We start from the raw sequence: 13,221 nt of genomic DNA on the forward strand, positions 1-13,221 counted from the left end.
TCAAATAAATTCTAAGTAAGAAGAGCTGCTACAGGTTTAAATTTTACATTGAAGGGAAAGAAGTGAAATGTACAAAATATTGACCAGAATGTGCAAATGTTCAGTGTAAACAGTATATACAGTGTGTAATTAATAATACTAAAACTAATACTACTACTACTAATAATAATACAAGTTGTCTTTATATTTTGAATTAATTGAACTAATTTGATCTAACATGGCACATTACATTAACACAAAGAGCAGCGTATTTGCTTAATTAGATCTTTCTGAAAAGTTATTCTCAAATCTACTTTAAATGGAATAATACATGAAACCAAACCAGACAAAAGCCAGACTGTTCCTTTAAGAAGCTTCATAATCAGCTGGGATACATTTAATGTTATTCTAGGAAATGTTTGTTCTGCTGCCAAGCTTTTCTATCATCTAAACAGTTCCCATATTTACTCTGAACTGACTCTAACTTTAACTAACTCTGAACAGTTTGATCTTTCCCAATGAAAGGCCCTTAAAGTCCTGATAATATCTTAATATCTTGTCATAGAAGAGTGACAAGAAGTTGCAAACTTATCACTAAACAACAACGTCTATTTACAGTCTTAAATAGGCATAACAACAATAAAAGAAGTGTACATTATGGCTGTGTGATGGATTTAACTGAGACAGGAACTGAACTGTGTTGTGTCCAAGTAGTTACTGTACCTCATGGTGACTTCTGAAATTAAAGATCGCCACCCTGTGGTCATTCAGAGGAAACACAAAGGGATCCAGACCATACCATCTATGGTCACCATGGCAACATGATGCTTTTCCTCTAATTCTGCTGTCAAAACAGCAGTGACATCTAGTGGATAAAACAACATAATACTGATCTAGAAAAGAAGAATGAAGCGATGTAAAAGCCCTTTGAAATGATTTAAGACACTTTATTTTTAATTAAATTGGTGGTAGCTCAGGTTTTTTTTCTCAGATATTATATACTACTATAAAAATTCTAAAACAATCAATAAGAACGCAAAGTTCTTGTATAGTCATGCATTGTATAGCCTTTTTTTTCTTTTTAATATTACATAATGATTAATTTTTGCATATCTGACTGAAAGAACAGGTTCATAATTTTTGAATTGTGTCTTAAAACATCAGTCAGGTGTCCATATGAACAGTGAAAGAGGTTTTCCTCGCTGTAATCATTCCTCCTGTTCATACTGGATATTAAAAGATCCTTCAAATGTGCTTTCAATGTAAGTGATGGAGGCCAAAATCCACAGTGTGTCCACACAGTCATTTAAAAGTTGATGTGAAGCTTATATGAGTCTTCAGCAGTGTGAGTTAGTCATATCAAGTGGATATCTGACACATTTACAGTCTTTTTAGCATCAAATTCCCTCTTTGTGTTTCCTCAGACAGTGTTTCCCTGTTGAGCTGCAGTGGAAGTATAGTAACAAAAAGAGGGACTTTGGCACTAAAAAGTCTTGAAAGATATCTACTTGATTTGACTCATTTGGACACTGAAGCTTCATATTAGGTTCAGATAAACTTTAAAATACATTTTTGCACAGAAGGAGGACTGTGGATTTTGTCCTCTATCACTTCCATTGTAAGTGCATTATGAAGGGATCGTCTAATGGTCAGTTTGAACAGGAGGAATGATTACAGCAAGAAAAACATGTTTCACTGTTCAAAACATGGAGTCAAAGGGGATTTAATGTGACCTTTTGTACACTGAAAAGACCCTTATATGTCAAAGTGAAAATAGATCTCTACAAAGTGATCTAAATGTATTTCAAATATAAAATACATCATCAGCCTTACTAGTAAAATATAAATCTGAAAAGTAATTAGTACCTATAGCTGTGAAGTAAAAGTAATGGAGTAGAAAGTAAAATATCTCCCTCTGAAATGTAGTGGAGTGGATATATAAAAAAGCATAAAATGGAAATACTCCTGTAAAGTACGTCACAATTGCACTTTATTACATTCCTCCCCAGCTGTAAAGTGCACCTTTGCTAAAATCTCGGGTTATTAGGACTCATATAAAACTGTTGACAGCGAATCAACACTTCCTTTCCTGCAGCAGACGGGCCGTGTGGGTTTCTGCTCAGCAGCCTCCACACTGTACGCTGTGGTTTTTCATTTTATTAACACAATGACGGTTACAACCATCGACTCTGGTTAAAGTATCGTTCCAGGAACGTCAGTATGAATTCAGCGCTCGCTGTCTCAGTTTTAATCTGTGTTATTAATGTGTGAGAGAAGCAGCTGAAATCCTAAACTCAGAGCTGAGAAACTGACATCATTAAATAAAGGGAGACGTTCAAACTCCTGCAGTCTGCTCAGGTCCCACAGTCTGTACTGAGTTCACAAATACATTACTCAATAAGTTTAAACAAATAGATCAAAATAAAATAGTTGAATAATAATAGTCCTAATAGATAATACTAATAATACTTTTTGTAATAATTTTGATACTAAGAACCCAACTTAAATCATATTTTTTATATTTTTATTGAATACCAAACACAAACAAGCATATGTGATATGTATTTACAAAACAAAAAGAAACATCAGATGTATGTAAAAAACAACCTCTCCTGTTCATTTTTAATGAAGAGAGCAAAGAAATGTTTCTCATTTAGCAAAAATACAAGTGCACATATACACATATACGTATGTTGGTGTGAACAAAGTTCATTTTCTCACATATTCTCACCTTAATTACAATAAATGACTCATTTAATAACAAAACCCAAATTAATAATACTATTAATGTTGTACGTAATTACTTGTACTAATTACTAATAATTAATATAGATTATTTAATAATATAGATTTTATAATTAATATTTGTTTTACTTTCTTGTTGCTGTTTGTTTGATTATCAGTTTCTATTATGAAGTTGTTTTTGTTAATAAAACAAACACATTTTTAAATTGTGGTGTTTCTGAAATCTTTCATCTTCTTCTAAATTGAGGTTTTTGCCTGCAGAGTGTTTAAATTCATATTGTAAGAACATTTTTAACATTCACTTCCTCTCTGCAATGTTTAAAAAAATACATCCTACATTTGTTATCATCAATCAGAGCAGCAGAACACAAACCACACTGAGACAAACAAGTCATCTTTTCTACACTGAATCACTTTTCTATTTATTTCTGTTGTATAAATCTAAATGAACTTAGTTTTCTTATAATCATATTATGTGGAAATGTACCAATCAATTTTGTCAGTATTTTGGTGTTTTAGAAAGAAATCAAAAAACACACCCATCATTTTGACAACATTCAGGCTTCAGTGCAGACTAATCAAGCCACTATGTGATCATTTTTATAGCAGCTCTTCAAAGCAGCTCTCTGCTGTTTCTTCATGTGTGTAAACAACAGTGTCTTCAGCGTAGAGTCATACATCCACACTGAAACTATATTACAAGATGTTACCGAACCTGTTGGCACACCACACCTACTTGCTTGTATTTAATAACTTTATGTTTATGTTTGCTTCTCTTTACTTTGTTTTTTCTGTTCAGCTGTAAACTTTTCTTTGTATCTTCCTGTACATTTGTTTTCAGCACTATGTGATAGTTTACTGAGATCTACTGACGACAAGAGTCAAATTACTTGTAGGTATCAACAAACTTGGCCAATATAGTGGATTCTGTGTCCGATGATTTACATTATTTGAAGCCAAACTGAGATCAATGAAAACATGGATGATTATAAAAGACAGAAACTGTGATGTTTCAGTTTATTGAGAATGTTACTCTGAATGACTTTGACAAACCTGCCACCCTCTGCATAATGTATTAAAAAGAAAATACACAAGAAAGAAAAAATACTGTAAGCACCTAAATATCCACCAGGTAGCTAATGATTCAACTTCATTTTACACTATTATACAAGTCACGATTAAAAGTGGAATTAAACTAGAGCATCAAGATATTAATATTCTACAGAATGTATACTTAGTAACTGCAAATATACTGTATATGTTTATATATGTATTTATGTTTTCAGGACAACTGTGTCTAAACTGTTTTCAATGAGAAAATGTAAAACCAAGCACAACACATCATTACTGACATTTCTGAACACTGATCAAAGTGATAAATGAGATGAATTGATGAGATGTGATGGTGAGAAAAGGCGAGCAGAAAACAATCAGTAAGCATGTGTGCAGTTGGTGGACGGTCCCTTGTTTCTGAGGATCATCAGCAGAGAGAGTCCACAGCAGTACACCAGACTCTTCACTATCAGCACTGTGTACAGTACACAGAGCAGCTTCACCTTGTACTGAGATGGGACGGGTGGAGGAAGAGCAGAAACCTCTGAAACAGAAAAAAAACAAATGTCAGTGCTCTGCTCCTCTGCTCTCTCTGACAGCGTCTCCAGATGAAGCTGAATCACTGCTGAACACAGTCACCAAGCCTTCATTACCTTGTTCTGTTTGGGCCTCCACTTTTCCCCACTCGTGCCTGACGGAGCAGCGGTATTTATATGTGTAGAGAGCATCCCGATCAACCACCCTGATGGCGACGGTGCGTCCCGGCTCTCTGAGCTCCAGCTGCTCTCCCTCAGCAGGGGGCAGATCCTCCAGCGGGCCGTTCTTCTTCTGTCTTTTCCAGGAGAACTGGACCACAGGAGGAGACATGGCTGAGGCCAGACACAGCAGGGAGCTCTTCCCCTCCAGGTGGGCTCTGGATGCTGCTGGGTACACGCTCACCACGGGCTTCACTACCTGCTCATCTGAAGTTTGACAGCAGCAACAAGCAGCACAGACACACATTCACACAGTCAACAGCAGCTTACAGCACTGCACTGCATTCAGTCTGATCCTGGAAACTACATGATCACTAAACTACTCATCAATACACCACAAACATCATCTACTGGACACTGTATCAATAATCATATCAAACTAAAGCATCATGGAAGCTCATCATATGTCATATATAAAGATTAAAACATCATTTACCACTTTATCAATATTTACCACATTAATTTCTGATATAATAAAAGAGAATTTGTAAAATTGAAAATATATCATGACATAACAGCCGCATATAAAATACATTTGCTAGTGATTATAATGGTTTATGTAAAATATATTTACCACAATATACTTTAATTAGTAAATTTAAAATTAAAAAATCATTAAATTAAACATAATAGTTTTAGTTTTTACATGAAAGCAAATTACCAACATATGTTTCGACATGTCAAGTATAATTAAATAAAATAAAATAAAATAAAATAAAATAAAATATAATGAGGTAAAATTTGTCTCAGTAAAACATAAAGTACAGTTTTATTACTTGCTTAAAATATACTATATGTATATTACAATTCTAAATGATTATAGTGTTTTATATGAAGTTTATTTACCACCATATACTTTACTCTAATCAGACACACAATACATCAATACTTTTATCAACTTCTTAAAGAGTTTTAGCTTTTATATAAAACACAAATACCACATGTTCAGAAATGTAAATAAAATATAATATAATAATATAAATATAATTAAATTACAACATGTAAATTATCTGATTCATTATATTTTCTACCAAACACTTTCTAAAATATTTTTGACATTATATATTTGACATCATGTTGATTTCATAAACCAATATGATTTATATTAAATATGGATTAAGATATACAATTATATATTTTATCTATAAATTATATTTAGCTTCATCACACATTTAAAATGAGTTTGCCTTCATGCATTAATTTATCTTCCACTAAAAGACATATTCATCATCATAAACACACAATTATCATGAGATACATTTTACCATTTACAAATATATACTGTATATTTAACACACAATATATTTATCACTATTTGCTTCTAAAATTACATTTAGGAACATTTATTAAATGATGTTTCACATCATATATCATCTTGTTTTTAATAAACAGGAGCTGCTGCTGAATCAGTGAGATTATTAAATACTGTTTATTTGTAACATTACTGATATCAGACTTTTTGGCTGTAAACAAACTTTGATGTGATGCATAAATAAAGAAGAACTTGTGGTGTGCAGTGAGATTTGAAGCTCTTTTCAGGAGTTATTGATTTGTTTTATGGAAGAATGGCTGCATCGAGAATTCTCTACTAAATATGAAAAAACTAACATGTAAAGCCTGAAGCAGCAGAAACTAAAACTAAAAACACATTTTCAACTTGTTCAATAAAACAACTGAAGGAAAATGAAAGTTTAGTCTTACCTACATACAGTTTAGTTCCAGAGCCAAAGATGTAGTAGCCATATCCTCCCACAGTGAATGAGACTGTGACAAAAACCTGTCTGCTGTTGAATGTGTCAGCTGAGGTGAATGAATCCAAATTATGAACCAGTATCATATTTCATCTCCATGATGTGTTTCTCTAATGTTCATATCAACATGACTGTCTCTTCTTTTATTTGATTTTAGCCACATTAGCAGTGTGACTATATGGATGCTAATGTCAATCGGTTGGTCGGTCCACCACTTAAGTGCAGATCCATTGGATCTGATTGTGGATCAAAGGACGGATGGATTGTTCATGAAATGTTGTGCAGACGTTCACGGTCCCCAGAGGATTCAATTATTTATTTGACTTGATTGATTCTAACTTTTAATCTAGCGCCACCAGCAGGTTGACATGTTTGGTCCAGACTGAAATATCTTTTCATCTATTGGATGGATTGTCATGTAATTTAGTAGAAATATTCATGTTCCCCTCAGGATGAATTATAATAACTTTGATCCTCTGACTTTTCCTCTAGCGCCACCATCAGGTCAACATTTAAACTCAACTAAGAACTCATTTAAAATCAAACTGACATTTGTAGTAATGCAAATTACTTAAAGCTGTTATAATCAATATTTTTATAATAATAATGATGTGTCAGTGTGTAATGTGTTGGTCGTGGCTCGTAGTGATGAACCTACAGAGAATTATCAGTGACTCTGCAGCTCCTCTCGGCTTTACGGAGCTTTATAGTGAGTTTCAGCTCATTGTTTATCTGTCCGGCTGCAACTTTACTGTTTTGGTTCACTCTCAGAGCTCTCATAGCGTTGTTTTGCGCCGCAGCAGGCAGCTGTTTTCAGAGAAAAAGCTGTAAAAAGCCACTGTACACTACCTGCTCAGCACCAAACGGCAAACAGACACAGTTAGCTGTAGACTAGCTGCTGAACATAGTGGAGCATTTAGCAGCTAAAGAGCCAGATATTTCCCTCAGGAGATGGTAGAGAGTAAAAACAGAGCTAAAAGAGAGTGAATATTGGACTTACATTCACCAGGTGGACAGAAACACGACTCCAAATGAATGATAATGTTGAATGATGAAAACTAGTGGACAAAACATCAGTAAATGCAGGTGTAAAATCCTTCCCTACAACTAAACATTACAACAGTATGTTGTGTGGTTCACTCCAGATGTTTAGATAAGAATGATGGACTAAAATAAAATATTATTGTTGTTGATTACACTTCAAAAGTTGTAAAGTTCAAATTTGAGGAGATTTGTTGAGTATTATGAACTAAATCAAGTTAGGATGACATTAGTACCTGTGCTGCCATGCAGGTAGTTTTTGTTTGCTTGTCAATCAATTGCTGTTTAACATTTTGAATCACATAAAGGATTAAATTTCTAATAGTAAATGCTGTAGTGGAGCCATTTATCTTAGAATATGGACAGTAAACATCAGAACCTGTGATTAAGGTTTAGTTAGATTTAGGTAAAGATCATGGTTTGGGTTAAAATGACTTCCTTGTTAAGATGAGGGGAGCTGCATCGTCATGGTTACAATAATAAACATGTGGTTAAAGTCAGGAAATGATGGTGGTCGTGTTAAAAGAAACAAACAGTGTCTGCTGTCGTTTCTCTTGTGAAGACAGTCTCAGCTGCTCACAGAGCAAAATCCATTTACATTTACCACATTTCTGTTGAGGGGAAATTGTCATAAATCCAAGAATTGTGTTGAATCTTTTACTAAAGTGAAATTATCTGTTGAAATCTGCTTAAAGATGTGACGTGAAGAATCCTGCCTGAAGGCTTTTATTGTGAAAGAGACACAGGAAGTGTTTTCATTAACAGCAGATTATTATTGTGAAGGAGGAATGAACTTTATTCCAGCAGCAGGTCAAAGAAGACCATTTTTATCTTCATCTCAAACTTTCAACTCTGTCAAACATCTTTTTCTATCTATAAATTTTGTTATTAAATCAAAAGTTAATAAAGTTTCACTTTTGATCTCTCCATTATTTGTCTCTTTTATCTGTGTTATATTGTTGTTTGTTTGTTTGTTTGTCTTCATCTTGTTGTATCATTGTGCTTCTGTGTTGCTCCTTTGTTCTCACTGTGTGGAACAACAGGAAACCTGCTGAAATAGCTGATAAATAATATCAATGAAATATAATGTTTAAATCAAAATCCTGACACCAACAGACAAACATTTAGTCCTCAGCTCAGTTTGTTTGTGACTCTGGCTGAGATGGAGGTGAAATATGTGAACCTGGGCTGTGGTTTACTGCTCTCTTCCTGTCACAAACACTGTTTGACATCTGTTCATCTGGAGGTTTTTGTACAGGCTGCAGGGATCATTTCTCACTGTGGGTATCATACTTCACACAGGAGCAGTAGTAGGTGGCTGAATGTGAGAGTTTAACTGTCTGGATCAACAACTCCCAGCCATTTACAAATGAGAAATCATCTTTCTGAGGATGATTGGACCTTCTATCTTCTTTACCAGTCCTCGTGTCAATATCAAGAATATATGTGAATGTTTCTGTGTCTTTCTTCTGGTACCAGTATACAAATGGTTCTTCACTGTCACACTGGTCAGTTCCTCCACAGCTGAAGGAGACTGTTTCACCAGCTCTCCTGGTCAATGTTAAATCATCCTGAATCAGCTCTGCTGCCATGGCAACCAGCGCTGTAGAGAAACAGACACACAGATGAAGGTGAGTGTGACAGTGTTTGTTAAAGGTTGAGTTTGTTGGCTCCTGATTGGCTGGAAACACTCACCTGAACACAGACAGCACAGAGCAGCAGCTGGGAGGAAAAGCATTTTGTGCAGTGGTGTTTCCTCTGGTGAACCTGGGGAGAAGTGGCGCTCTGATGCAGCTGAGGCCAAACAAGGACGAGCTGTGAGATCAGACGAGGGCCACGTGGTTTCTAACAGCTCCTCAAACCTCCCATCAGCCCCTGCGGCGGACAGATAAGGCTGCTGTCTGACAGTAGACCTTTTCATAGTAGACATTTTGAATTGTCTTTTAAAAGCAGATTGTTACTAATAACCTTAAAATCTCTCTCAACTTAAAAATATGTTTTTCTTCTTTTTCCTTCAGTTGGATGTTTGAGTTGTTCCGAAAGTTTCTCTGTATCACCTTAAATCTCAGTTTAACACTTTTACCTACGAGCAGGATTTATGACATCACAACTAGTTTGAAGTCAATCATGGTCCAATATGCAACTTACACAAGTGTGATGTGGAAACTTGAAGCTTCCAGTACATAAACACTAAACACTGAAAATGACTTCATAGTGAAGGAGGAGACATCTTGTGTTCAGCAGGAAAACTTTAGAAATGAGCAATATACAGATTCAGAAATTCTGGATTTGGAGGCATGACAACGAGCCCAAACATTCAGCCAGAGTCATAAAGAACTATCTTCAGCAACAAGAAGAACAAGGAGTCCTGCAACAGATGGTTTGGCCCCCACAGAGTCAACTATTAAGACTCACAGGCAATTTAGAGTTAGTTTATTTTTAGTGAACTTTGGACTGTGTGGGGAAAAGGAACATTGCAGGGAGATTATGCAAACTCCACACAGAAAAACCTCGATCGGCCAGCGGGTCTGATGCCAGAAGCTTCTTTCTGTGAGGTGACAGTGCTAACCACTGCACAAAACCATAACATCTGCATTTTGATTCCAGCTATCATGCCCCTCTCTCTGCCCTGTTTCCTGTCTCTCTGCACTTTCAACTGTCAAATAAAGGAAAGAAATGCCCAAAAAAGAAGGTGTAAAAAGAATAAAAAGGTCTATTATTTATTTATTGTCATTTTTTGTACAAAGTGAAACTTTTTGGTGCAAATTTTTTATATATATTTTTAGTTTTTTTATTTACAGTTTGAATCTTGTGTACATTTTGTTTTTGTTGCAATCTGAATCTTTGAACTGAAGTTCATTTTAACTTTGTTTGACACAAAACAGCTTTTGTAAATTTATAATAGTAATAGTATTTTAAATGTATTATTTAATTAACTATTTTGGAGTTGCTTTTATCAAAATCAAAATAAGAACCAGGTTTAATGCCAAGCAGGTTTGTACATACAAGGAATTTACCTCAGTGTTGTGGTGCCTAACAGTCAAAAATATACACAGAATTAAGTAATCCTGAATAACATAAAAAAGAAAGAAATTTACAGTAAAAAATATGTCAAATATATTCTAAGTAAGAAGAGCTGCTACAGGTTTAAATTTTACATTGAAGAGAATGAAATGAAATGTACAAAATATTGACCAGAATGTGCAAATGTTCAGTGTAAACAGTATATGCAGTATGTAATTAATAATACTAAAACTAATACTACTGCTAATAATAATAATACAAGTTTTCTTTATATTTTGAATTAGTTTAACTAATTTAATCTAACATGGCACGTTACATTAACACAAAGAGCAGCGTATTTGCTTAATTAGATCTTTCTGAAAAGTTATTCTCAAATCTACTTTTAATGGAATAATACATGAAACCAAACCAGACAAAAGCCAGACTGTTCCTTCAAGAAGCTTCATAATCAGCTGGGATACATTTAATATTATTTTAAGAAATGTTTGTTCTGCTGCTTTTCTATCATCTAAACAGTTCCCATGTTTACTCTGGACTGACTCTAACTTTAACTAACTCTGAACAGTTTGATCTTTCCCAATGAAAGGCCTTTAAAGTCCTGATAATATCTTAATATCTTGTCATAGAAGATTGACAAGAAGCTGCAAACTTATCACCAAACAACAACAACGTCTATTTACAGTCTTAAATAGGCATAACAACAATAAAAGAAGCGTACATTATGGCTGTGTGATGGATTTAACTGGGACAGGAACTGAACTGTGTTGTGTCCAAGTAGTTACTGTACCTCATGGTGAATTCTGAAATTAAAAATCAAAGAGAAAGACCGCCACCCTGTGGTCATTCAGAGGAAACACAAAGGGATCCAGACAATGCCATCTATGGTCACCATGGCAACATGATGCTTCTCCTCTAATTCTGCTGTCAAAGCAGCAGTGACATCTAGTGGATAAAACAACATAATACTGATTTAGAAAGAAAGAATGAAGCACTGTAAAAGCCCTTTGAAATGATTTAAGACACTTTATTCTTAATTAAATTGGTGGTAGCTCAGTTTTTTTTTTCTCTGATATTATATACTAGTATAAAAATTCTAAAACAATCAGTAAGAATGCAAAGTTCTTGCGAAGTTATGCCTTGTATAGCCTATTTTTTTTCTTTTTAATATTACATAATTATTTATTTTTGCATATCTGACTTAAAGAACAGGTTCATAATTTTTTAATTGTGTCTTAAAACATCAGTCAGGTGTCCATGTGAACAGTAAAAGAGGTTTTCCTCGCTGTAATCATTCCTCCTGTTCATACTGGATATTAAAAGATCCTTCAAATGTGTTTTCAATGTAAGTGATGGAGGCCAAAATCCATAGTGTGTCCACACAGTCATTTAAAAGTTGATGTGAAGCTTATATGAGGCTTCATCAGTCTGAGTTAGTCATATCAAGTGGATATCTCACACATTTACAGTCTTTTTAGCATCAAATTCCCTCTTTGTGTTTCCTCGGACAGTGTTTCCCTGTTGAGCTGCAGTGGAAGTATAGTAACAAAAAGAGGGACTTTGGCACTAAAAAGACTGTAACGTTGAAAGATATCTACTTGATTTGACTGTGGATTTTGTCCTCCATCACTTCCATTGTAAGTGCATTATGAAGGGATCTTCTAATGGTCAGTATGAACAGGAGGAATGATTACAGCGAGAAAAACATGTTTCACTGTTCAAAACATGGAGTCAAAGGGGATTTAATGTGGCTTTTTGTACACTGAAAAGACAATTATATGTCAAAGTGAAAATAGATCTCTATCAAGTGATCTAAATGTATTTCAAATATAAAATACATCATCAGATTTACTAGTAAAATCTCAATCTGAAAATAATTAGTACCTATAGCTGTGAAGTAAATGTAGTGGAGTAGAAAGTAAAATATCTCCCTCTGAAATGTAGTGGAGTGGACGTATAAAAAAGCATAAAATGGAAATACTCATGTAAAATACCTCACAATTGTACTTTATTACATTCCTCCCCTGCTGTAAAGTGTACCTTTGCTAAAAACTCCAAAAAAGAAAAAGTGACAAGACCTCCAGATGTGTGGCCTTTGTTGGTGGCTGGGCTCAGTTTGACTGTGTGGGTGGAGGGCTCAGTGGAAAAAAGGTTTACAGACAACAAGAGAAAAGACCCACATGACAAATGAGAGGGAGGGAAGTTCATGAGTGTACAGCAGCAGGTGTGAATCTGTTCTCAGTGGTTATTAGGACTCATATAAAACTGCTGACAGCGAATCAACACTTCCTTTCCTGCAGCAGACGGGCCGTGTGGGTTTCTGCTCAGCAGCCTCCACACTGTTCACTGTGGTTTTTCATTTTATTAACACAATGTTGGTTAAAACCATCGACTCTGGTTAAAGTATCGTTCCAGGAACTTCAGTATGAATTCAGCGCTCGCTGTCTCAGTTTTAATCTGTGTTATTAATGTGTGAGAGAAGTAGCTGAAATCCTAAACTCAGAGCTGAGAAACTGACATCATTGAATAAAGGGAGACGTTCAAACTCCTGCAGTCTGCTCAGGTCCCACAGTCTGTACTGAGTTCACAAATACATTACTTAATAAGTTTAAACAAATAGATGAAAATAAAATAGTTGAATAGTAATAGTCCTAACAGATAATACTAATAATACTTTTTGTAATAATTTTGATACTATTTTTATTGAATACCAAACACAAACAAGCATATGTGATATGTATTTACAAAACAACATAAACATCAGATGTATGTAAAAAAAGAAAAAAAACAACCTCTCCTGTTCATTTTTAATGAAGAGAGCAAAGAAATGTTTCTCATTTAGCAAAAATACAAGTGCACATATACACATATACGTA

The 13,221-nt window shown here is 34.6% G+C and overlaps 1 protein-coding gene across 1 annotated transcript; it reads right to left on the reverse strand.

Annotated features, from left to right (window-relative positions):
* Window positions 1-4,076: 4,076 nt before the first annotated feature.
* LOC122993499 lies at window positions 4,077-6,496 on the reverse strand. Its single transcript, XM_044367709.1, has 3 exons — window positions 6,234-6,496; window positions 4,431-4,739; window positions 4,077-4,321 (listed from the first exon to the last, which is right to left on the reverse strand). Exons 1-3 carry the CDS (start codon window positions 6,367-6,369, stop codon window positions 4,155-4,157), a joined length of 612 nt encoding a protein of 203 aa, XP_044223644.1. The 5' UTR covers window positions 6,370-6,496; the 3' UTR covers window positions 4,077-4,154.
* Between the last annotated feature and the right edge of the window lie 6,725 nt (window positions 6,497-13,221).

This window comes from Thunnus albacares, chromosome 12 (assembly GCF_914725855.1).
Source record: "Thunnus albacares chromosome 12, fThuAlb1.1, whole genome shotgun sequence".
Lineage (NCBI taxonomy): Eukaryota > Metazoa > Chordata > Actinopteri > Scombriformes > Scombridae > Thunnus > Thunnus albacares.